Source organism: Malus domestica, chromosome 13, assembly GCF_042453785.1.
Source record: "Malus domestica chromosome 13, GDT2T_hap1".
NCBI lineage: Eukaryota > Viridiplantae > Streptophyta > Magnoliopsida > Rosales > Rosaceae > Malus > Malus domestica.
In genome coordinates, this window is record NC_091673.1 from 10655159 (window position 1) to 10682923 (window position 27765).

General features: G+C 38.8%; 1 protein-coding gene and 1 long non-coding RNA gene across 2 annotated transcripts in view; one reads left to right on the forward strand and one right to left on the reverse strand.

The window, feature by feature from the left end:
• Positions 1-15592, reverse strand: part of LOC103423940 (MATH domain and coiled-coil domain-containing protein At3g58220-like) — a 27854-nt gene extending 12262 nt beyond the window's left edge. Inside the window, exons 1-2 of the mRNA XM_029091388.2 lie at positions 15534-15592; positions 15324-15453 (exon numbers count right to left, since the gene is read on the reverse strand). Of these exons, the coding sequence (XP_028947221.2) occupies positions 15324-15453; positions 15534-15561 (158 nt within the window). The 5' untranslated portion in view covers positions 15562-15592. The remainder of the gene's footprint in view (positions 1-15323; positions 15454-15533) is intronic.
• On the forward strand, positions 2502-3477 carry LOC139190629 (uncharacterized). Its single transcript, XR_011574965.1, has 2 exons — positions 2502-3103; positions 3193-3477. It is a non-coding gene; the product is annotated as an uncharacterized lncRNA (long non-coding RNA).
• Positions 15593-27765: the final 12173 nt, after the last annotated feature.

The window sequence follows — 27765 nt, forward strand, 5'->3', positions numbered from 1 at the left end:
TGTAAGAAATTTTCATTTTACTTTGTGGATGCACCAAACCTTAGTGTTTGAAACTGCCTACAATCGTAGTTCATCATTTTGTTAAGCTCCAAACAAATTTTATTTGCAATGACTTCAAAAACAAATTTATTTGCAATGACTTCAAAACATTCTCATGACATTATCTAGCATGAAAACATAGAGTTTCAGACAACTCACAATTCCACAATCAACAACAATAATATTTCATTAACTCCGAATTCCACACAGTTTTTGCCTATGCATTCGTGGTTTCGAGCTCTATTGAAAAATACTAATAGTACCAAGGTCTATAGATTTTTAATAACTAATTACGAAAAACCAACTTTGTAACTCTAAAATTAACAAAAATTGAATTAAATTTCTGAAAAATACAAAATACGAAATATTTTAGTAGTGAAATCCCGTCCCAGATTTCACATCCTCCCCACCATATAGAAATTTCGTCCTCGAAATTTTTAGTACTTTTCACACTTTAAACCGTCCTAGAATTATTTAACATCAAGTTCGACAATATTCATTATACCATATGTCATTATACACTCTGATCCTGAGGACAAAAAAACAAACCCATTGTTCAGCATCGTATGAACTTTTCATGGTATTTTGTGGCCACACCTAACCTTAGGGTTAGACTGACAAGTACCTTTGAAGGGATTAAGCCAATTGTACTTTGCTTCAGTCTGAATGTGGACAGAAACGGTGAAAACCGACGTGGAAGCCAAGGATGGCCGAAATAATTGCCACTTCGCCGCAGTCGCTTCGATGGCTGGTTTGATGTTTGGGTTTTGTAGCCCAAACCCAGGTGAGTGTCTTGGTGGTGGTAGTGGGTGATGCATGGGTGGTCGGGGATGGAAGACCACCGACCGAGAAACTTGAGAAAAACGGCGGCTCCAAATCGCAACGAACTGAGACCCAAATGGAACAAAGGTTGGGTGGATTATGATTGTAAGAGGGAGACGAACCGAATGGTGGTGGTGGCGACGATTTTCGTAGTTGGATCTCGTCGGAAACGGTGCCTGAAAAGCTGCCCAGTAATCGAATTGAACGTGAGTCGAGGAAGCGACCTATGTATAGTATTCCCAATGAAGAATTGCCCCTGCCTTTGCTTGCTTATTTTTCCTTCATTACAACTTCGATTCACGCACAATTTTGTGTACATGTTTATGGATCGAGCTCTATTAAAAAATACAAAAAGTGACTTCGAAAGGTCTATGAATTTTTAATGACTAATTAAAAAACCAAGATTTGCAACTCTAAAATTAATGAAAATTAAATTAAATTCCCAAAAATAGGAAATACAAAAAATTTGGATAGTGAAATCCGGGGATTGGGGACGGGATTTCACACTTATCTTTAACTATGGAAGGCAGTCAAGGAGATATGGAAAACAAAACAATTATGCTCGAGTCTTCCAACTCAAGAGGATATTGCTGCACTTCAACAGGAAAGTAATCCTTTCATTCAACACCTTGGTAGCCTGAAAAGCATGTGGAATGAACTAGATGTATACAAACCACATACCACTAATGTTGTTGTCCTGCTTAAAAGGGATGAAGAAGATAAGATTTTGCAGTTATTGGCTAGTCTAAACTCAGATTATAAGGTCATCTCCAGCCGAGGGTTGGTCAGAGGGCTCGTTTTAACCCTCTAGCCCTCAAAGAAATTAATATTTTAATGAACATTACATAGTCATATTTGTCTCAATCTCCAACTAAGGGCCAAATGATCATAGGCCTCGTTTTAGCCCTATCATAAAAAACCGTCTCTAACCGAAGGCCAAAGGGCCAAACATAATTTATTATTTAAAAACTACAACTGAAATTCAAATCCAACCACTAAGTGAAACAAATTATGTAAAATTTTGTATAAAAAAATGTGAAACAAATTTGGTAAAATAGAAGTTATAGAAAAAAAATGGAATTTAAAAAAAATATGAAACAAATTTTGTAAAATAGAAGTTATAGGAAAAAAAAAATAGAATGAAGTGAGATAGTATGGAATGGTGAAAATTATGTGAGAAATGATATAGGAATGACTTAGGTATTTATTGGAAAAAAAAGGTTTAAATTCATTATTAAAAAAAATTTGAATACAACGGCTAACTAACTATCTATTGGATTTAAATTTTTGTTTAAGCATTAGTGTCGGTTATATCCGACAGGATTTTTTGAATTTTTGGCCAGCCTCGGGTTGGCTGGCTGGCTGCAGCGGCTAGCCCTTTGGCCCTTTCAAATTCCATAGGGCCCACGAGCCCTTTGGCCTAGCCCTCGGTTGGAGACGATTTTCAGGCTATTTTCGACCTTCTGACAATTTGGTTGGAGATGGCCTAAAGATCTTCGCATTGACTTTTTAATGAATACTGAGCTTCTATCATTTGCAACTGTTTGGGCCATAATTCAAAGAGAAGAGGTACGCAGAAAGTTACGAACGTGGGAATCAAGGCGAGTGGTTTATAAGCTGGAGCATGTGCAGTCAACTACAAGTCATCCAGAGACGGTGTATAAGGGAAAAAGGCCTGACTTGGAGTGCTTTTATTGCAATGGTGTTGGTCACTTAAAGATCGATGTTGGGTCTTGCATCCTAAGCTGAAATCAAAATTTGACAAAGAGCACACGGATTTTAGAGGTCACCAGAGTTCTCATTCTGGTTCTCATACATACTTGTAGGAATCCTGACTATGTAACTCTTCGTTCTTGAAAAACAGAGAGCTTGGCTTCTGTTACTTGCTCTGTGTTCGGAGGATCTTTTGACTTTTTTGCTTGCTTTTCTGTCCTTCAGCAACAGATGTGTGCTTGGATGAATTTCCTTTATCTGCAGTTTATTATAATCAGGATGTAGAAATTAGTTAAAAAAGTTCGTAGAAATTGGTTTACTTCCTGGACAATTTTAGCCAATTGTTTGTTCATTCTCACTTAAAGAGAATAACCTCTATTCCGTGTTTCCTTGTTTCTTCTAGATTCCTGGTTCTTAGAGATATGTCTGTCGGGCAGTTTATCCATATCTTAAGCAGCATGCAGCATGCTTCACTTGTCTCCCGGGAAAGCTCTTTTTGTTTTTGTGAAGAACACTTTACCTCAGACAGGTAAAAGACTCTATTATTCATTCAGCCAGTTAAGCGTCTGCATCATTTTCAAGGCTTCTAATGCTTTCTTGTGTGTATTTCATTTACAGCTGGTCGCTTGATTCCATCTATGAAACCTACAAGGAGGATGACGGTTTCTTGTATATGTGTTACAGCAGCGAGAAAACCTTTGGCTAATCTTGCCATCTCCGCCCTTCATCATCTAATCGCCTCGTCCATATCAGTGACTTATAAGTAATCATTGTTAACTTGTTCTCAATCCGAACGGGCCGTTGAGGCGTGCTTCACTCTGTATTATCTTTTTCGTTGTATATTTGATTCATTGTAAATTCTGTAAAATTTGTACTTTTAATAATGCAATATTTACCAATTCAGTATTGTCTCATTTTTCTTTCCTGTCCCAAATTATATTTCCAAACTTTTCCTCCGTACACTACCAGAGTTGTCGAATCGAGGTTGCACCAAAAAAAGGGATTTTCTGCACTGCCTCAAAGTATGCGATTTTGCTCGTGCTTTAACTGTTTTGATCTTTGTTTAAAGGCCTAATCGGATAAATGGTCCCCGTGGTCATAAGGTATTCGGATGATAGCCCATGTGGTAAAAAAATTCGGATTTAAACCCCTGTGGTCTAAGTCTGTTAGGATTTAAACCCCTGTGGTCTAAGTCTGTTAGGATTTATGCCCTTTTGTTAAATAATGTTGACGTGGCTGCCACATATATGCCACGTGGCTGCCAAATGTTTGCCACTTGGCAAAAATAATAATTTTTAATTTTTTTTTAAAAACCTGAATTTTTACAAAAAAAAAAAAAAAAAAAAAAACCCAGAAGCTCCCCCGCCCTCCGCCCGTCCCCCCCCCCCCCGCCGGACTTCTTCTTCTTCTTCTTCCCGCCGGAGACCAGCTCTCCCCGCGCGACCCTCCTCCCTCTCCTTCTTCCTTCTTCTTCTTCTTTCCGCCGGCCGCGCGACTCCTCCCTTCCCTGTGCGACTCCTCCCTCTCCCTCTTCCTTCTTCTTCTTCTTTCCGCCGGCTGTGCGACTCCTCCCTTCCCTGTGCGACTCCTCCCTCTCCCTCTTCCTTCTTCTTCCCTCTTCCTTCTTCTTCTTCTTCTTCTTCTTCTTCTTCTTCTTCTTCTTCCCGCCGGAGACCTGCTCCCCCCCTCGCCGGAGCCCTCTCCCTGCGCGACCCTTTTCCCTCTCCCTTTTCCTTCTTCTTCTTCTTCTTGCAGATCTGGTTTTTTTTTTTTTTTTTTTTTTTTGTAAAAATTCAGGTTTTTTAAAAAAAAAAAAAAATTATTATTTTAGCCACATGGCAGACATTTGGTAGCCACGTCAGCATTATTTAACAGAAGGGTATAAATCCTAACAGATTTAGACCACAGGGGTTTAAATCCGAATTTTTTTACCACATGGGTTATCATCCGAATACCTTATGACCACGGGGACCATTTATCCGATTAGGCCTTGTTTAAAAATAAAGAAGAGCAATTTCACCATTTTAGAAGGGTAAAGGCATGTAAATGCCTTTACTATTCACTTTAAATAATACTTGTTTCTGTGCAACTCCATCCATTGAGCAATGACGATTACTTTTTATTTTTGGGTTGCTTTATTGGCTTTATCCTTCACGTGTCATGTTAGCCTTTGTAAGTGTAGACTTGAAACTACTCAGCCCAGATAAGCTTTGAATCTGCTCGATAGATATAGTAAATTGTAGTCCATATAATGGGTTGTAATGTGAGGAAGGAAAATGATCGTCGAGTATTCTTAGAATAATAAAAAGAAAAATGTGTGCTATCCAAACATTTATTTTTTACTTTCCACACATTCTTTGTTAATTTCGTCAATTGATCTACTTCAATTTATTTTATCCCACGGCTAAATTAAGAGGAGTGTGTAAGTAAAAAATGGTATGAATAGCACCACCCTAAAAGAAATTTTCTATTTTTAATAACTTTTTTTTTTAATTTTTAACCAATGGATCAATCCTGGTTGTTAATTTCCCTCCTCATTTGAAATCAAATGCACTAGAACGTGTCACAAGGTACATTGACAATTTTTCAATTTTTTTTACCATTGGAAATTTAAGTCCAGATCATCAGGTCGTTGGAATTGAACGACTCTTATAGTGCCAAATGTAGAGCTTCTACAAAAGGGAACTGGATCCCCTCTGGACCCAATTAAATTGAGCCTGCTGAGCAAAAGATCCGGACCATTGAAATTTGATCCAACGGCTACAAACAGGGGGGCTCTCTAAAAATTATAATAATTGTAGCCGTTGAATCAAATTTCAATGGCTCGGATCTTTTTATTCTTAAGCTCAGTTTATTTGGATCCGGAGGAGATTTGGTTCCTGCAGAAGGGCCCAATGTTGCAGAAGCTGACGGCCACACTCCTCCAATCGTGTGTGTATTATATGCGCCAAACACCAAAAAAAAAAAAAAAAACGTTGCCGATGTCATATCAACCTTACTCGCTAGCGCAAGCGACATTTGGGCAGGCTTTGCATGGTCCACCAGTTGCCCTCCATCTTTCGGCCCGCTGTTGAAGGGCATTTTCCAAGCCCTTGCCCTTGACAATGAGTGAAAGTACTCTCAACCAAGATTTAGCAGTGAAAAGGTCTCATGTATTCTATGCTTCTGTGCACAATAAAATTTTTGAAGGGAAAAAGAAACCGAAAATAAGAAAAGCATATGAAAAACAGAGAATGATGTATTTATTCACCATGAAGGTCAGAGGCAATACTTTCATATACACGACTAACAAGTCTAGTGAACATGTTTTTAACACCTTAATTGACATTATTTAGTATTTTAGACCCCCAAAGTTTTACACATCAGGCATTTGTCACTGTTTTACAATTCGGCTACAGTGCACTAGTAATTCCATGGACAATGACCTCTGCCTCGACGAAGCAAGTATCCTTCAACACAAACCCCATGGTTGCCTGATTGAAAAATCCCAATGTAATGAATCTCCACCATCCCCACTCCAAATTTGAGGCATTGAACTAGTGATTTGCTACAAGCACCAAAAGTATTATCAGTACAAGTATTTTGGATTAAAAAGCACAAATAGGTTACGAACTTTTAATAAAAAATAGAACTAGGTAAAGATGAGGATGCCAAATCATGACATACATTATGTTTTAATTAACTAATTGTAATGTGCTATGTGTACAAGTTTGTTAGAAAGGTTATTAGCTGTTGTGGCTATAAATACCCTACTGATGTAATTATTTTTTTTAATCAATGAAATTGTAATATTTCAGAAATACATTTTCCTTCTGGTTCTCTTTATGGTTTCATCGCCAACCGTCTCACGGCCTCTCTCGATCCTCTTCTCTTCCGCTCTACTTCTCTGATCTCTACACAAATTCGATCGATTTCCTTGCTGATTTTGTATTCCGATCATCGATCTCAATTTGTTTTTTTTTCTTGTTCTCCAGTGGCGTCTCCATCTGCGACCTCTTCTCCTTCTGAGTTGGTTCCAATTCCAAATCCCTTTTCAAACCTTAATTCCTTTCCTTATACCTCTCTCACGATCCAAAACATTGGCAGCATGGTGCCAATCAAGCTCAAGTGGTCCAATTATCTACCATGGTGCGCTTTGTTTGCCCCAATTCTTAGGCGATATCGGCTTCTTGGTATCGTTGATGGCACCGAACCTTGTCCGGCACCACTTATAACTGATCGCACTCTGAATCCGGCGTTCGAAATTTGGTATGAGAAAGATCAAAACCTCCTGATCTGGTTCAATTCCACATTGTCTGAGGAGGTGATTCCATTCACGGTTGGAGTTTCGTCGTCTTGCGATCTCTAGCTCAAACTCGAGCAACGATTTGGGGGCATTTCTGATGCACATGTTCATCAGCTTCGATCGCGACTTCAAAGCATTTAAAAAGGTTCACAATCAATGTCTGATTACCTGCAATAGCTCAAAGAGATCTTCGACTCTCTAACTGCTGCTGAAGCCCCAATCTCTTATTGAGATCTAATTGCAGCCACTCTTGCCGGTCTTCCTGATGATTTTGAGTCTTTCACTGACTCATTCCTTCTTCGTTTATCCTCCACATCTTTAGATGAATTGCATGGATTGTTACTCACAACTCTCTATGATTCGTCATAAGAAAGCTGCCTCATCAAGTAATACTGAACTTTTTCATGCTTTATCGGTCCAAGCTCAACCGCCACTACTTCCCATATCGCCTCAGGCGTATGTCATTCAGAATCAACCACTGTAGCAATCTTTTCGATACAATTGGAATCGTGGCAAGAACAATCGCTTCTCCAATAATTGTGGTAATTGAGGCAATTATCGAGGAAATAATTTCAACAGTAGCTTCAATCGCAACAATACCACAGCTCACTCTCGAGGCTTTTTTTCTGGTCCTCGAGCCCCTTGTCAAATCTGTGGAAATCCAAGTCATGAAGCCATTGATTGCTTTGACCGTATGAATCTAGAGATCTCTGGTCGAATTTCTCCTGCCAAGCTCTAAGCAATGTGTGCACGTTACAATGCCAAGTCCTCTCCTACTTGGTTGATTGACTCTGGAGCTACCTTGCACATCACCAATGATATATCCAACATCAACTCTCTTACTCCCTACAATGGTGAAGAAAAAGTATACATAGGTGATGGTCAAGGTTTGTCCATTTCTCATGTTGGCTCTACATTACGTACACCTGCTACTTCCTTTAAACTGAACAATGTCTTTCATGTTCCTCATATGAAGAACAATTTGTTGTCTGCTTTTCAATTTCTCCGAGACAATTATTGTTCATTAACTCTTGATTCTAATGGATCCGTTGTTAAGGATCGTTCTATGGGGAAGACGCTTTCACGAGGTTCAGTTAAAGAAAGTTTCTATCCTCTGCAGTCTACTACAACTAATAGTTCTATCTCTGGTAATGTTCCTTCTTCACTCACTGCATCAACTTTAGTCAATATTAAAGCTCCAATCAAGATATGGCATAGTCATTTGGGCCATCCATCTTCTCCTATTTTTCGTAAGGTTTTCTCTAAGAATAAACTTGCTGTGCAAGGTGCATCTTCAGTTGAATTCTTCTGCTCTGATTGTGCTATAGCTAAAAACCACAAGCTTCCCTTCAAAGCTGCAAGTTCATCTGCATCCCACAGCTTGGCATTACTTCACCGTGATGTTTGGGGACTTGCTTCTATATTTTCAGTTAGTGGTTTTCGCTGTGCAAGGTGCATCTTCAGTTGAATTCTTTTGCTCTGATTGTGCTATAGCTAAAAACCACAAGCTTCCCTTCAAAGCTGCAAGTTCATCTGCATCCCACAGCTTGGCATTACTTCACCGTGATGTTTGGGGACTTGCTTCTATATTTTCAGTTAGTGGTTTTCGCTATTATCTGTTGATAGTAGATGATACTAAGTAGAGCTGGTTTTTTCCATTGAAAGCAAAATTTGAGGTGTATTCTACATTTGTAACCTTCAAAACATATGTAGAAAATACTATTGGAAATAAAATCAAGGCTATTCGTTTAGATTCAGGGGCTGAATTTGTCAGTTCTTCTTTTCAAGCTTATCTTCAATTACATGGCATTTCTCATTAACTTAGTTGCCCACATACTCTTGAGCAAAATGGTTGTGTAGAAAGGAAACACAGACATCTCGTAGGGACAGCTCGCACTCTCTTAGTTGCATCTCATGTTCCTCACAAATATTGGGTTGAAGCTATATCTACTGCCCTCTATTTGATTAATCGATTGCCTATATCTAGTCTCCTTTGTTCTTCGTGGGAATTGTTATTTCATACTTCACCAGATTATACTAGACTTAAGGTCTTTAGCTGTAGTTGCTACCCTTGGTTAAAACCCTATGTCTCTTCTAAGTTGGATGGTAAAAGTAAGGAATGTGTTTTCCTTGGCTATAGTCTGCAACATAAGGGCTCTATATGCTTGGATCTACTCACAGATCGAGTATACATATCCAGGCATGTCTTGTTCAATGAGAAATCCTTTCCCTTTTCACAAGTTCATACTTCACAATTCTCACAATCCACTGTTCATGTTCCTCCTATCATTGATCTTCACTATTTTCTGGGGTTGGAAGTTCAAAGATCATCCAAAGGTTTATTCCTTCATTAAAGCAAATATCTTCTGGACTTACTTCAGAAAACACAAATGGAAGGTGCCAAGCCATGTTGTACCCCTCTTGGTACTACTAAATTGGATCATAGTGGCATTCATTTATCAAATCCCACTAAATATAGATCCCTGGTAGGTGCCTTATAGTATTTGACATGGACTAGGCCTGATATTTCTTTTGCTGTCAATCAAGTATGTCAATTCATGCATACTCCCACTGATCTTCATCTGCAAGCTGCCAAAAGGATTTTCAGATTCCTCAAAGGCACATCTTATCATGGTTTATGGTTTCAGAAAAGTAATCTCCATCTTTCAACCTTTTCTAATGCATATTGGGTTGGTTGTCTATTTGATCGACGTTTAACCAGTGGCTTTTATGTATATCTTGGATCCAACTTAATTAGCTAGAGTGCTAAGAAGCAGCCTACAATGGCTAGATCTTCCACTCAAGCTGAATATCGATCTCTGGCACATACTACAGCTGAAATTACATGGATCTGCAAGGTTTTTCATGATTTTGGTTTTTCCTTATCTTTCAAACATACAATCTGGTGTGATAACATATCTGCTATCTCTCTTGCTTCTAATCCTGTCTTTCATACTCGAACAAAGCATGTTGAGATCGATTATCATTACATTAGAGAGTTAGTCCTTGCTAATCTGCTTCAAGTTCAGTATGTGTGTACTGAGGACCAAATTGCAGATATTCACACTAAATCTTTAACCAAGAACCGGTTTCTTCTTCTTCAATCCAAGCTATCTCTTGGAACTCCAACTTCTTCCAAGCTCAGTTTGAGGGGGTGTAAAGATAAGGATGCCAAATCATGACATACATTCTATTTTAATTAACTAATTGTAATGTGCTATGTGTACAAGTTTGTTAGAAAGGTTATTAGTTGTTGTGGCTATTGTGGCTATAAATACCCTACTGATGTAATTATCTTTTTTAATCAATGAAATTGTAATATTTCAGAAATACATTTTCCTTCTGGTTCTCTTTACTAGGTGGCACTAAACAGATTAAATTATCGTTCGTGTACGGCTTATCGTGCTTTTAATGTTAATGAAAATATTAAGTTGCTTTCTACTAGAAACAAGAGTCTCACCATCTCGCAACAAGAAACCAAAAAGTTGTGAACATTTTCAGTAGGTTGCAAGCAAAAATTCTCGATATCAACTTTCCATTGAACGAAAGTTCAACGATAAATATCACCATCGTCGTATGCCATCGAGATTCAAACGCCACGAAGACACCAAGCGCGGTGTCGTTCATGGGGTGAATTTCGTAAGGGGGCGGCAATAAAACAACCTTTAATTTGGGTTTGTAACATGTTCAAGTCCTTATTTCCACGAATGATTATGTAGCAATAGGATCAGGCAAATCTTTTACCTTTACCAGACTGATGCCTGGCATGCACCTGGTCTAGAAGGCGTAGTGTAAACTTTGCATATATTTTACAGCTAGGAGGAAGAGGATTCGGTTCGGCTAATGCTATATAAAGCTAGATGGGTACCAACTCCATTGCCTTTTCCCTTGGGATAGAGCTGTATCTTCCTACAAAACAACCAACACATTTGCAAAACTTTTACTTGACTCTGCTTAAGTTTCCGATGTCTGCAAGAGAAATTTCTTATACAGGAAGCGAAGTCTAACAAGTTTAGGGTTACATACCATTTCTGGTCTCCGGCAGTGAATACTTTTGAGTCGTATGATTCGTCGTCCAGCTTTGAGAAGTTGTCAATCCTCCAAATATTCTTGTACATAATAGGATCCTTTACCATTGATAGACACTCTCCTTTGCCTGTGCTGCTCTCTTTAGAAACAAAGACATCCACTCAGAACACACAGATGTCATCAATGAGGAATCCATTGGAAGCTTCAGTGAAAATTTTGTGGGAGAGAAAATGATTGAATCCCCAATCAGGTTTCATCCTATGAAAACGCCTTTCCCTTTGTTCTAAGCAATGCACAGGGAAAACATATAAGAAAATGAGACGATGCTTTGCAATTATGAGAACTCTAAGCTTGTTTATATTTTGAATTGAATGAAAGAAATGTTGAAGATCAACACCAGCTCAATTGGTGTTTGGATTCTAGAGAGTTCTAACACCACAATCGGTGCATCATGCATATCAATATGCTAGAAAATTCTACCATCATTTAAGTCGGCAAGGCTATTATGCAAACTTATGTCGGTAGCTGCATGATCAATGAAAGGTCTAGCAATATCAAAGTATAAGTTTGTAGAAAGACCTAGAAGCCAAATTGTGAGGCTGTTATGAAAAGCCCAAGTCGGTTTGCAGTGTGTGAGTCGGTGCAATGTATAACCATTGCACTAGAATGTTCTAGCCAACTTTAAAGTCAACAACCATTGCCTATAAATATGTATGTATGTGTGCTGTTAAAAAAGATGTAACGAAGAAGTGATCAAGCAACCAAGTGAGAGTGAGAAGTAAGAGTAGTCTTGTGAGGAGTGTGAGTGATCTAGAGTTTGTCTTTAGAAAGTGAGTGAATGTCATTGCTTCTAAAGTGTCTTTGAGAGTTTTGAGTGTTGTAATATTTTGTGTGTGTAATACAAGTAATTTGTTTACATGTGTTGTCTCTCCAACACTTGTGTTAGAATTGTGTACTCTTAAGTTTTTTTCTCAACAATTGGTATCAGAGCGGTACGATTGGGGACCATCTCTAGTGAAGTTTTTAAGAATCGTGAGAAGTTTAGTGATTCGCAAGATTATTCGTTAATCTTGTTCGGCTTATTGAAGTTCTACTGACATGATGGGAGATCTTGAAGTTGTTGGAGGAATCAAGAAGTTGAACAACAAAAATTACAACACATGGGCGACGTGTATGGAGTCTTACCTACAAGGCCAAGATCTTTGGGATGTCATTGGCGGTAATGAAGTTACGCAGCCTGAAGAAGACACCAACGACATTTTGAGGAAGTGGAAGATCAAGGCAGGTAAAGCCATGTTTGCCTTAAAAACCACAGTTGAAGATGACATGTTGGAGCACATACGGAAGGCCAAGACACCAAAAAAAACGTGTGACACCTTCGCCATACTCTTTTCAAAGATGAACGATACAAGACTCTAGCTTCTCGAGAACGAGTTGTTATCGGTGGCCCAATGAGACATGACGATTACCGAATATTTCCACAAGGTAAAGTCTATTTGCCATGAAATTTATGAGTTAGATCCTAGTGTTGCCATTGTAAAATCCAGGATAAGAAGAATAATTATCCATGGATTGAGACCTGAATATCGAGGCTTCATTGCCGCTGTACAAGGATGGCTGACCCAACCATCACTTATTGAGTTTGAGAATTTGATTGCCGATCAAGAAGCTTTGGCAAAGCAAATGGGATGGGTCTCGTTAAGAGTTAAAGAGGAAGCACTCTATACCAAAAGTAAAGGCAGCTTTAAGCAGAGTGCTGGTGGTGGATCTAAAAGGAATGGTGACAATGCAAAAGGTCATCAAGGAGGAGGGAGTTCTCGGTCAGGGGGAGCTCTGAAGTATCACGACAACTATGATCAGTCTTAGAACAATAAAAGGTTTAAGGGCAATGTTACAATTGTGGAAAGAATGGCCACATGGCGAAGGAATGTTGGTTCAAAAAGCCCGCAGAAAGTAACGTCGCCAACTCAGGGAAGAAAAGTGAAGATGACTAGACGCCTATCATATCTAGCCCTGGAGGAAGAATGGGACGCTGAAGCATCAATTGTTATGGAGAATAAGTCAGCTCTCACAGTAACAAGTCCGAAGTCGATTGACTACCAGAATGATTGGATCGTGGATTCAGGCTACTCAAACCATAAGACAAGTGATGAGAAAAAGTTACAAAGTCTGACTGAGTACAAAAGAGGCCGCTTGGTGGTGACGGCCAACGACTCGAGGCTACTGATTGCTCACATCGATAAGACAGTAATTGAGCCCCAATACAACACTAACCATGTGTCGCTTCAAGATGTCTACCATGTTCCAGGTATGAAGAAAAATCTACTTTCAGTGCCGCAACTGATGTCATTGGGAAATTATGTCTTGTTTGGTCCACGAGATGTGAAAGTGTATCGACACCTCAAGATCTTAGGGACGCCAACAATGGAGGGACGGCGACTACAGTCTGTCTATGTAATGTCAGCAGAAACTGCATACGTAGACAAGACAAGGAAGAACAAGACAATATATTTATGGTACATGAGATTGGGTCACGTTAGCTACCACAAGCTAAATGTAATGATGAAGAAGTCAATACTTAAGGGGCTACCTTAACTTGACATGGGAACATACACGATTTGTGTAGGATGCCAATATGGTAAAACACATTAACTACCATACGAAGAGTCGAAGTTTAAAGTGAAAGAGCCGTTGGAGTTGGTTCATTCCGATGTGTTCGGGCTAGTCAAGCAACCATCGATAAGTGGGATGCGATACATGGTGACATTCATTGATGACTTCTCCAAGTATGTATGGGTTTTCTTTGTGAAAGAAAAATTTGAAACATTTTCAAAATTTAAAGAATTTAAGGAGACAATTCATAAGGACCACTTGCTTACCTACCCAAAGACCAAGTGGTGTAGACTGACCAGACTGCACAGCCCATAAAGTACTTTATGGTGGCATTACATGTAAAATAGCTGATGAGTCATCACCCTCAAACCGCATTCGGGCAAGGCTGCTGCTACAGGAGGCCAAGCCAAGTTGTCTATAAAAGGAGGAAGAGAAGACAGGAATAAGGACACTCAAACAAACAAACAAATGCAAGCCCAAACTCTGCTCAAAAGCCAGATTTGCCTTCCAAACAAAGCTGTAGTCAGCAACAAGCCTTCATCCCATTCGGGACAAGCCTTTATCCCTCGCGGGATAACCTTCTCTTCAAACCTTTGTAATAGCTCTGCTACCTTGTTCGAACTTGTTGTAATATCGATTCACTTTTTGTATCTCCCTCTCCCCCTCTCTCCCTCTAAGCTTTCAGACATTTGACAAAACTACAAAGATAGGGACCTGCAAGACGATCAGCCTTAACTGATAAGGTTTAATCTTGCCCGACCTTCTTTGCTCAGTCTTTGTCTTTTCTTTCTTTAAAGCCTAGCAATATGTTGTATACTTCCAGTTATATGCAAGTTGTTTCTAGCAAAATAATGATGAAAATGCTTTCTCAGTATTTGGATCCGATTTGAATATATCTTCAGTGTTCAAATCAGATCCAAGTCCTAAGCCCTCAGGCATGTAAATCTGATCAGTTTAAAAGTCCTTGGCCTCAAGGCATAAAAAAGAACTTTATGTGGACTTAACCCATCCACGACAATCCTTGATAAACGAGAAGTCCGAAGTTACTTGGGGCGCAAGTAATCGACCTAACTCTTGGTTTTGTGTCTATTATATCATGATTATCATAGAACGCTTAAGTATGGAATGGATTCTGATTGGAAGCCTCAAGGCCTACACCTAAGGCCCCACAAAGGCACCTATTTGGATTCATTCTATTCTGCGGTCTAGATAGTTCGAGTATAAGAATGAACTCTAATGGGAAGCCTCAAGGCCTACACCTAAGGCCCCACAAAGGCACCTATTTGGGTTCGTTCTACCTTTCGGACTCGGATAATCAGAAATATAATAGTGATAAGACTCCTGCAAACACGAGCTCAAATATGATGTGTTCGAGCACTGGTTTAGTTTGACAGGAAGCCTCAAGGCCTACACCTAAAGCCCCACAAAGGCACCTGCCATATCTAACACGGTTTCTCGGGCATATACGTATTTGCATCTAAAACTCGACATCCATTCTACATTTGCCATACTGAAGATGGCAGTGGCACGCCTGAGCACCTCAAAGTTAATCTTGATTGTGAGCCTCAAGGCCTATACCTAAGGCCCCACAAAGGCACATTTCAAATTAACTCTGTCCTTCTCTTTTAGCACTGCCCGACGAGCCTTGCCCGAAGAGCCTTGCCCGATCAAGACTTGCCCGACGAGACTTGCCCGACAAAGCCCGATAGGAAAGCAGAAGCCCGACAGCAGCCCTCAACCGGCGCCGACCTCCAGGGGAGCTGTGTGCTCGTTCGCCAGGAAAGCATCCCCGACGGAAATTCCTGTGACGAACAGGATTTACCATTTGTATCCTCCAGCTTCAAATTCTCCCGACTCATATTCGTCAGCTGAAGTTTTGGTTAGCACTGAAAACGACTGGATTTTTAGAGCATAATGAGTTGGAGGTGAATCTGAAAATGATGTCGAAAACCCTGAAACAAAATATAGTGTTAATGCAAGCACATATTGTCTAGACTAAAACCAGTAACATAAAGCAGATAAAGTATTTAACCATTTTGTTGAAAGAGATAACAAGCCATGGCAATAAAATTGAAATTGGTTAACAAACTGTTAAGGCTAAACAATTATCTTTTGCATCAAGAGGGGCTTACCTATAAATAATGTCATTAGAGAAGGAATTCAGTGTAGAGATTTTTCAGTGTGTCCGATAACAGGGTGGTACGCCACATGTCATAATGCAAAAAACTTTCCACCAATTGTATAATGACATGTAGCATACCACCTCGCGTTTCGGGCAAATTGAAAAATCTCTATATGCAACAAGCTTCCTGCACATTGGACGAAATATGTCTTTTCATCTTTGTATTGTACTAAGTTTAATAAACTCGGTGTGCAATCTCTTTCTTTTCCAATTCATTAAAAAAAAAAAAAGCAACTACTCAATGGCTTCATACATTGTGCCATTGAGGATACCGTGGATTTGGTAAAGTTTTAAAGTGAAAAGATTGTATAAATGAATACGCGTACACTTTAATCTTCAAACCATACAAAGGTCTTTCTTCAAGTTCCCACACAAATCAGTTCTTCTTCCCAAGCACAATGAGGCGATATTCATGTCCAGTAAAATGAAAATTTGAAAGTTTGAATTAGCTACACAGCTTGAACCCAAGGCACTGAACTAGTTATAATCTAGGCACTGCTTTACGATAATAGAGGAATACGAAAAGGTTCTCAGTTACTGCTGTTGCGATAATAGATTTAGGCAGAACTTTGCAGCTGCTCTATTGAGAAATATTGGAAGCCAATTTCAACTTTTTCTTTTTTGCTTTAACTTTTTACTTTTGCTTTGCTGTCAACTTTTTCTTTTTATTTTTCTTCTTTTTTCTTTACTCATACTTCTCACTTTAATGAAACGGTACGAGAATTTAATACCTAAGTTCAGATATTATTAAAGAAGTCATGCTCCTGTCCCGAGATATGACAAAAATTAAACCAATAGTTCAACAACATAGGATCTTTTCATTTTACTTTGCTGATGCACCTAACCTCAGGTTAGATTGCCTACATAAGGAATCAAGCCAATCGTAATTCATCATTTTGTTAAGCTTTAAAAATCTTTTATTTGCAGTGATTTCCAAAAACTCTTACGACATTGTCTAGCATGAAAACATAGAGTTCCAGACTACTCACAATTTTACAATCAATAACAAATAACATTTCAATAACATCCAAGTAGCATATCTGCTCTCTCAACTGCTCTTAATATCAGTCTTCACATGATTTTTAGATCATGTATTCAAGGTCCACTGACCACATGACAAATCAATCTTCAAAGTGCATGACTTTGAAAACCACGGTAGAGGGAAAATAAATTTGCTCTCTGAAAATGTTGAGTCTACTGCCTTGTATCTTCCTTCCTTTTCTTTCCAACTTTTGTCTGTTTGGGTGAATTACAAACTCTTTAAACTTCCTTGCCACCTTTTCTCCTCACAATGTTGTCTTTCAGGATCGAGTCATCAAGAAGCTGATTAGTGGAGGGTTCTACTTGAATAGATTGTATTAGTTGTCAAAAGATATTACAATTCCAAAGGTATGTCAAGTCAGCCTAAATCCAGTCTAAGAACATCATGAATCAATTCTCATCTAATAATATTAAGATAAGACAATGGCACTGAGTACACTTCAAAAATCATGATTGACTATTTGAGCACATATGGCATCATACATCAAACAAGTTGTGTAGGTATACCACACAAAACGATGTAGCTGAGAGGAAGAATAGAGACTTGCTTGAAAAAAACCCAAGGCTGAATGTACCTAAAAGACTTTGGTCACTAGGAGTTCTCACTGCCCAATACATCATCAATAGATTGCCTAGCAGGAGTTGAAACTCAAAATCTCCTTTTCATGAAGGGAAAGCCAAATGGTCAGTTGCTCATGGTATTCTGTTGAACAAAAAATGACAACATTCAAATTATGGAGTACACATGATGCGAATTGGGCAGGAAATGCTATCGACTGAAAATTAACCACTGGCTATTGTACATCTGCTGGAGGAAACTTAGTTGTATAAGGGCAAAAAACAAAACATAATTTGCTCGTTGGAGCATCAAAGTTGAGTATAAGGCAAGGCGTCATCTGCTTGTGAGCTCATATGGTTAAAAGGACTTCTTTCTAATTTGGGGTTTCCCAGTAGCCAACCTATGTCCCTCTTCTGTGACAATCAAAATTGGCAACAAAGGAGAGTAGGCGTCAATTTCTTCCATTTCCTTGGTTTTATACTAGGGCCCACATAAAATTTCTATTATTTTTTCTTATTATTAGAGTGAATCTTAACTTTTTTACACCAAATTTTTAGTATATCAAGACTAAATTAATAACAAAGAAACATATCGGTTGGATATTAAAATAAATGAAGATGTCAAATTGCCACATAAGCTATCAAATTTAAATGTGATGTTTTGAATTTAACATCCCCTTGGAGATGCTCTAAGCATATCGAAGTCAATTGGCATTATATTCGAGAGAAAGTTCGATCCTAGACGATTCAAACTTATTATCCTTGCAACCATGATCAGCTTGCAGATGTTCTCACCAAGACCCTACCCACAACTCAATTTAACTTATGTCCAAGCTTCAATCAGTCAATCTTCTTGATCCAGCTTGAGGGGAGTATTGGAAGCCAACTTCAACTTTTTTCTTTTTTGCTTTAACATTTTCTTTTTGCATTTCTCCTTTTGTTTTTCGCTCATTGTCCATTAATTCGGCCTTAAAATACTCAATTGTTGGAATTGGTAGGGTAAAAAAAAAAAGGCAACTTATGCATCTTTAGTCCTTAAGGGTGCGTTTGTTTGGCTTCACTAATCTTTACTGAACTAAACTGGACTACTTATCAGTGTAATTATGTGTTTGTTACATAGTGAGACTAAGTTTAATGGGATTGAAAGGGACTCGCGTTCACTAACTCTCTCGCTAAAGGGTCTTAGCGAGGCCCCCCGATTACAATGGGACTGCTAAGACTCTCGCTGCATTCTTCTTTGCGTGCATCCTTCTCTTCTTTCTTCTCCGCATCGTGTCTTACACCCACCAAACTCTGGCAAGATCACACCACCGATCCAAACCACCACCAGTCTTTTGGGTTGGGCTCATCCTTCTCGAATCCTAGTTTCCCTCTCGTGCACACTAGCCAAACCATTGACCCTCGTTTCTCTTCCCTGGAAGATCATACTCCTTCCTTGGAGGCTACGATGGCCTCGTTACCTTCCCTCATTGATGTTGTTATCGAAAAGGTCTTTGCAACCAAGCTTTTTGCCTATTTCAACAAATTTCGTAAAGAGTTACACTTTCGAAGTGCCGGAGAATGCATATATGCCCCTCTTGCCACTGACCATCATGTTTCTCCTGCGATTGAGCCTATCCAGCTACCTCGAAGCCCAATCTGTGTTGGAGGAGCCCAATCACAACTTATTCTGGCTGCAATCCAAGCTCCATTGTTGCTCTCATCTTTACCGTTGTTGCGAGCACTGACAACTTCGGCCTTCAAGCCATAATTGAACGATTCCACTGCAGCCACAGTTTCTCTGCCGAAATCGAAGAGAGGGATTCATGTTTCGACGATGACCTCTGCTCCGTGCCTACTTTATGAGTACTCGTTCTTCGATACTACAGACACTGGACCTGAGGTAGTTCTTAATTTGAGTATCATTTCAACAACTTCGGAGGCTAAATTCCCTTCTCTTTTTACTAATTACTATGGTGCATACCTGAAAGATAAATTTGGATTGGTTAATTGGTACCTTGCGGGTAAATTTGTGAGGAAGTATTTTTGTGCATGGAAACTGTTTGATGAAATTCCAGACTCAAGTTGCTATGTTGTTCTCGATTGGGACATGTGATACTACAATGGCATTCAGGATAAGGGTGGAGGCTCTAAATTCCACAAAATGCAATTGAAGATGGCAGTGGTTCAAATAAAGCTACCGAGGAACAAGAAGCATGTGGTGGTGAAGCAAATGAGGGGTGACATTGCCTTGCCCCTACAATCTGGTCATGATATTCGGGTTGAACATGGTTTAGAGTAGAAAAAATTTTGACCGCCAATGAGTTCATTGAGCTTTTCTGTGAATTAGTAGTATCCAGACTTTCTATCATCGCAAAGCAAAAGGAGTGTCTACCTAATCTCAAAGAGGGAATTGCTAGTTTAATCTTTGCCTCTTCCAAGTGTTCTGAGATCTCGGAACTGATCGTTCTAAGGAATATTTTTGAGGAAAAGTATGGTAAAGATTTTGTATATGCGGCTATTGATGTACGTCTCGGCTGTGGTGCGAATCGCATGTTGTGGTGTGAAATAGGACATATACAGTTTGTAGGCTCAGCATCAGCTGCTGAAGCAGCTGCAAATTCTACCAGTGATACAATGGCTGCTGCACAAGTTGCTGCATATTTAGCCAACAAAGACTCCAATCAGGTAGCTTAATCATGTTCAAGTATCAATGGAATTTCTACTTCTGAGAAATTGCTTCATAAGAGAAACGAAATGTTTGGAGTTAATAAATTCACTAAAAAACCATTCTGTGGATTTATTGTTTATGTGTGGGAAGCCCTTTAAGACACTACCATCATGATACTTGCAGTTTGTGCCTTTGCATCTCTACTTGAAAGAAATCGTATGGGAAAAACTTTTCTTAGGCCCTAGGCTGATTCTCAAGACATTGATATTGTATCTCTCAAGAAAATAAAAGTAGCCTCCTTGTTGAGTTTGATAGTTTCTTTACGATCGATATGTGAAGGCAGATTTCAATCTCTTGAATAGTTTCTGTCTCATGAATATTGTATATCTCTTGCTGACAATATAGAAAGTAAAGTCAAGTTGAGGGAGGAAGGCTATTCTCAACTCCTTACTGAAGTGCATAAATTTGTTGATGTGATTTCTAAATTTAATAATATGGTTTCTTCAATTCCAGCGATGGTTACACTTACATAGTCTGATGAGCTTAAGCTTAAGTTCGATGAAGGGTCCACAATGAGCAAGCTTTGGATTATGAATTTAGGTGGCAGTGAGTGTCTAGAAAACGCTGAAGTTCAAGGGGAAAACCTTAAGGAATCTCAAAACATCAATAAATCTCTTCCAACTTTTGGGGATGTGATCTCAGCTTTGTCATGAATTACGGCTTTCAACCGGTTCAGACATGTGGATGAAGAGAAGACCAAGGCCATATCCCTGTTTGAAAAGGTAATGGACCTTAGTGATGCTATTGAAGATGAAGTCAAGTGGGTAGAGGATCTGATTAAAGGAATAATTGCTGGAAATGTATTTGATCTTGGTTTTGCACAGCTTGCGGAAGTTTTCTCAAATAAGGATATGTCCTTTTTTGTTAGTTGTCAAAACCTTGTCCCTCGACCTTGGGTTATAGATGACTTGGATGCGGCAATGGGTGTGTGTGTAAGATCTGCGTGTGGGTATTCGAGTGTATTAGACCATGGACGAATGGTGTACTCTAACTGCTCTATGAATTCACTTGAAAATGAAGTTGTGGTTGTTGGAAATTTGCGAAGGGGGGTGAATCAGCAACAAAACAATAGGGTGAATTACTGGCAATCAAGGCTTCGTTCTATTATGAAGTCTTCTACAAAAGAAATTGCTTTTGATCAGCATTTGCAATATACATTACAAGGTGGAATTGACAAGCTTGCGGGTGTTATTGGCCTTACTCTTGGTCCTAGGGGAAGGAATGTTGTATTGGATAAGTGTAGTAGTCCTAAAGTTGTGGATGAGGGAGTCAAATTTGGCAAAGCTATTGAGTTACCACACAACATTGGAATTGTCAGTGAAGCACAAATTAGAGAGGTATTCAGCAAGACCAATGACTTTGAAGGTGACAGAACAACAAATACATTGAAGAGAGGGAGTGGATGCACTAGGGGTACCTATTTGGATTTAGCATGCTCTCTCGAAGGTCACCTGGAAAGCAATTTTGGTGCTTTGGCTATTGATTTACATGCTGATTTTTCTCTATTTTTCACTAGAAAATTTGATTTTTGGCTTGTTTGGGATCCAAGAGATACATGGGCTAAAGTTGTCAAGTTGATACTCTATTTTCAGTACAAGGACGACAAGCGAATATGTGTTTTTGTGAATCTATTTTGGGAATCATCAAATGGAAGGGATTTGCTTGGTTGTTGCCAGAAGTGGAGTGAATTTGAACGTCGAATTGCAACCTTTGAGTTTGATCGTGATAAGAAATCCACGGGTGTAATGGTCAACTTTGTTTCAGGAAAGAAGTCATTACTAGTGATGGGTGCTGTAGAGAATGTGCTTGAGAAAAGCACTAAGGTTCAGTTGCTTGATGACGCTGTTGTACCACTGGATAATAGCTCAAGGAACTATATCGTGCAAGCTCTTCGTGAGATGTCAACTAGTGCTTTGAAACCACTGAACGATGCACCTATTTTGAAACTCGCTGATATTGGGATTGCAATGAGCATATATGGAATTAAGAACATATCCATCAGATGGGAATGTGCTGCTGCTTTCAAACAAGTTCCCACATTCAAATTTTTTAGCCTTGTGGACAAGGCTAATTTTCAAGGGGGAAGTATTGTTGTGAACCCATAATAGGTCTCAATTATGATTGTCTTAATCGATGATTTAGAAAGTTAATGGGAGGTTTTATGCTTTAGTTTTTAGTATTAAAGACTGTTAAATATGCCAACTGGCATTTTAAGGGGTGGAGTCTATATAAAAGGAGCCAAGCTCCCAGAAAACAAATGAGATGAGAATTTACACAAAAGAAATTAAATAAAAAAATATTTGGAGCTCTACTCCTTCATCTTCCTTCCCTCTTCCTCTCTATCCTCTGTGTTACTTGCAGGTTGATTAAGGGCCAAGAGATTTGGATCTTATCAATGAGACCTCAAATTCGACCTTCAATCGAAGAACCCAAGAGCTTTGTTTTGAGAGAACTTCGGCGATTTAAGGTTTTCAAATCGAAACTTTGGTCCTGCATACACAAGTGAGCTTGAAAGATTTGATTTTTTTGGGATTTGATTTTCCTTACGAAGGTTTATAACTTTGGAGGGTTTGTAGAAATTGATTGGGTTATGGGTTGGGTGCTTTGCGTTCTTCCTCTCTATGAAGGGAGGCTGGATTTGTGAGTTTTCTGGGATGCCAATTAATTATGATCAAATTGAATAATTTTTTGTTATGTTAATGGAGTGGTTGATCAAATTTTGGGTTAAGCATTTGTACGATTTCTGATTTCTGGGATACTAAATTGAACGATTTCTTAGTTCTCTGGAATTTGGGTTAAGCATTTGTTATTGGAAGTTCTGTAATTTCCAAGGTGCAGAGAAGCACCTACAATTTGCGAAGAAGATGCCATTTTTTCCATATATTAATGTTGATATTTTTAATAGAAAAAAATTAAAACATAATAATAATAATTTATTGTTAGTCCAACTTTGTAGTCTAGCACAGCTTCACTAAGTTAGTTTAGTTTAATCTAGTTTAAGTTAGAACAACTTAGTTCTAGAAGTTAATTCAATTCGAGATAATCGGGTGCTACAAACGCACCCTAAAATTCTAAGAAGCAGTACCAGTTTTGAACACAAAGCATTTTACCTACAGCTTGCTCAAAGCCAAGGCTACCCATGATGTGAAGAGGTTAGAAACAATAGTGTTGGATTCGTGTCTGCAGTTGAAAAATAAAAACTACTTAGTTTTTGCTCAGGAAATATCAACTCGTTAATTGATTGAGACAGAGAAGGAGCTTATCCTTGAAAGTTGGTTTATTGATCTCCCGTATATTAATTTTACAATCTCTCCGCTTCCCTATTTTACGAAAAACACTTGTGTGGAACTTGACTTACCACTGGACTTTGCTGAGTGACACTACAATCCACTCAAAACTCGCCACATGACAAGTCTCAGATATAACATTCATTTATATTTAAAATTCTTCTAGTTATTTTTTCTTACTAATTAATATATACCATGGATTAATCTAAAGTTCCTTTTTTTTGTTGTTTTATTAACACTCAAGATATTGTTGAATACATGCTATATAAAAAATTATTATTAAATAACTTGTATACTCTTGTGTGAATGACTATTTGAGCCCTATACAAATTTAAAAATATGAATACACCCCAAAATTATTTTAACACTTATCCTAATATTATTATTCTTCAACCTTTTGTATGAGATAAAAGTTTTACAGCTTCAGAAGTGAGAACCTTGTTTTTAAGTTTGTGGGCTGGTGGTGTGAAAGCATGCAAATTCTAAATAGACTCAGACTTTCGATTATAAATTCCAGATGTAATTCTACACAGGGTTTGCTAATTCAAATTTTTGTTTTTGTTTTGGCATATGGCTTTGCTAATTTATCATGCTTAGTGTGTTGAATAGCCTGTATATAGATTGTCATTTAATTTTCTGTTAAAAGAAAGTAAGGTTCGAAACTTTATAATGGCATCGAGAGTAAAAAGAAATGACAAAATTTAATCATTCACTTTCAGTTTGTACTTTGCAAACTTTGCAATGTGAAGAAAAGCCATAACCTATAACTTCGTCTCCTTTCAAGCTCGTTCGATTTTCTACAAACAACCATGTTCATTTTCTTTGGGAATTTTTTTGAAACAGAGGAATATGGAATACGAAATTGGGAGAGAGAGAGTGTGACACACCCCGACCAGAATCAAGGCGTGCTTATCATAACGGTAAAGCAGTCGAACGAGAGAAGTACTTATTACACAACTAGAGATAAGTTCTTACGTTAAGATGGAGATATGTCAAAATCCACCAGCTATTCCTCGTACGCCACAGAGATAAATCAACTAACTAGGACCTGGAGGGGCGAAAAATAGAAGGGTGAGTAGGCAAAAAAATAAAGCTTAATAAAATCCATTTATTTTCCAAGTATACTAACCCTTCGCTATAAACAAGTATAGTTTCCAAAATATCATACTATGTTTAAGTATGAAAACAAGTGCATGCCGAATGTAAGTCCAGAAATATACCATAGCAGAGCATAATCAATAGCAATATAGATATGATCATGTGCTGTAATCTGTACTAGCATGTTAGTCGAAGTCACCTAATGTGACATGTACGATTGCACCTGTCGCTCTTCAATCTATGCTAACACACGAGTCGGAGTCACCTAATGTGACCTGTACAACAAGCTAGGTGTAATAATAAACGCTCTAGTGCTACGATCATGTGAAGCTTGCGCTATGCACAGTCACTTACAAGTTGGAACTGCCTATTGCAGTCTATATGATAGGTTAACACCTACTTGGATCCAAGGCGAGCGTGCGGTGCTAGGAGGTGAACATACATGTGAAGGCTAGCCTGGCCTCGACTGAGCACTCACTTGGGGTGTAGTAATGATGAGCAAACTATATGTACGCATGAATGATCCAACCAATTCAATTCACAACATAACCTTATCTGGACTTACCTGTGCGTCTGGTGGTACTTAGCATTCCAAACATTCACAACAGTTATGAGCAGGTAAAATGCATATGAATATGCCATGATAAAATATATAAATCTCAACTACATAACAGCATTTTCAAAATTATATAACCCATGGCATAATATGCATAAAACAGTTTAAAAGCATTTATGGAAACTATTAAGTTTATATATATACGAAAACAAAATGCCTACTCACTGGTATGTCATAGGATCGTAGCCCCCTAGTCTCACTTGTCCACATACAACCTCAGGGTAAGTTTCCCCTATTTACGAAACAACTAATTATAATTAATTAATAGGACATATACGTAAAAACTAGGAAAAACTTCTCATAATTTGCTCAAACCTGGGTTGAATATATGAAATCGATCTACTTGACGTCACGGACCTAAAAAAATTTTCAGAATAATTTTTAGACACCGGATGCGCCCTCACACGCCGGGCAAGGCACAGCCACACACAGCACATCCGGTCCGTGTGACTAACGACGTTAGGAATATTCCGTTAAAACCCTAATAGAAGTTAACTGCGTTACCTGACGTTGTTAGAATATTCCGTCAGGATTGATGGAATATTCTGTGGTCTTCTCTGGTGGTCCTCACTGGATGCCGTTATCCGCCGCCGTCTTAACTCACCGAAAATTGGAAAATTTTGCCGGTTTCTGAAGAATTTTTAAACCTTTATAACGTTTCCATTTCTCAACCATTTTTAACAAAATTTATATGGATTTGAAGCTTAAGAAGAGTATAACAATGTTATACCTTCCAAAAGTCCAAAAGTGGACTGGAAATGGCCTGAAAATGGCTCGAAAGTCTCGACCAAAACTTTGCTCCTCAAACCCGTGTACTTCAAAGGTTGTTTCTTCCTCAAACTTGTCCTAGAAGCCTCGAGGAGTTGTAAGGAAGCTTCCCCACATCCTAAAATCTTGTAATGCGGTTGGGATCATGACGATACCAACTCGACCAAGTTTGAGCTTCTGAGTTGTTCCGTGTTGACCACTCAAAACTCGACAATTCAAGAATCGGTTGGTATGGTTATGTTCATGAATTCGATAGGATCACGATGGTGGTGATTGTTGGTTCGATCTGTGGAGTTTGCACGTCGAACCTGCTAGTTGCCGAGAGAATAGAGGTTTCGGGTAGAGAGAGATGCGAGAGAAAGAGTGTGTCAACTCTGATTGGGCAAAGAAATATGAGTGAGTTTCTGATTGGTTGCGTGAAAGAGGGAGAGAAAATAATTGGTGCAAAGGTGTAAGGCAGGGGTCACCCTTTTTAAGAAGAAAATGGATAAGGTTTGTACAGAGAAATCAGACACAATCCATCTAAAACAGTGTTTCTAGCACTAGTAAAATTAACGCACACTCGTAACAACAAGTACAAATTAATTAGGATAGCAAGAATAATAATTTAAGAGCAAATAAATACATTCACGTCACTTGCCAACAAGGGCATAAACATTAAATTACATATTCGGGGAGAAATTACATAAAAAATTAGGGACAGGTTGTCACAACCTACCCCCTCAAGAAACTTTCGTTCTCGAAATTTCAACATTGACTATAGATCAAATTAAAGAACAAACGTGGATACAAATCTCGTATGCACTCTTCTATCTCCCAATTAGCTTCCTCAACGGAGTAGTTCCTCCACAAGACTTTCACCATCTGAACTGTTGTGTTCGTAAGAACTTTATCTTTCCAATCAAGAATGGTCACTGGAACCTTATCATAAGTCAAGTCCGGATTGATCTCTAACGGTTGAGGAGGAATCACATGTGATGGATCTAAGATGTATCTCCGTAGCATCGACACATAAAACACATTATGTAACTTTGACAACTCCGGAGGTAGATCAAGTCAGTAGGCAACTTCACTAACTCGTTCAATGATCTGGTACAACCCGATGTAATGAGGGCTCAACTTCCCTTTCTTTTCGAATCGTACTACACCTTTCCACGGTGACAACTTTAAGAACACCCAATCACTAACCTTATAAACTCTGTCGGTCGAGTGTCTATCGGTTATACTCTTCTGCCGATCCTGGGCTGCTTTCAGGTTAGCATTTATCACCTGAATGTTCTATGTCGTCATTTCCACGATCTCCGGGCCCACCAAAACTCTTTCACCAACCTCTAACCTACACAGTTGGGTACGACATGGTTTTCCATATAACGCTTCAAATGGTGCCATACCAATGCTGGAATGGAAGTTGTTGTAGGTGAACTCTATCAACAGTAAACGCTTGTGCCAAAGTCTCCGAATTGTAGAACTGAAGATCTAAGCATATCTTCCAATGTCTATATAGTTCTCTCTACTATCCATCTGTATGAGGATGATAGGCGATACTGTAGAGCAGTCTTAATCCCATAGCTTCTTGGAAAGCTACCCAGAACTTCGAAGTAAATCTAAGGTCTCGGTCAGAAATGATACTAACTAGAACGCCATGATACTTGACGATCTCATAAATGAATCATTTGGCCAACTGACTCAACGAGTAATTCTCACGAACAGGTATGAAGTGTGCTGACTTTGTTAGTCGATCAACTATTGCCCAGATACCATCATAACCATTTCGCGTACGAGGTAACTTGTACATGAAATCCATCGTAATATCTTCTCATTTCCACTAGGGTATCGAGAGTGGCTGTAGCAACCCAAATGGCTTATTCTTTTCCACCTTGACTTGCAGAAAAACTGCACAACGACTCACATACTCTGTAATTTCCCTTTTCATTCCAGGCCAAATGGTACTCCCAAGATGCATCCCATAAGTGGAGATGTGCGCCTCATTCAGTATTTCTTTCT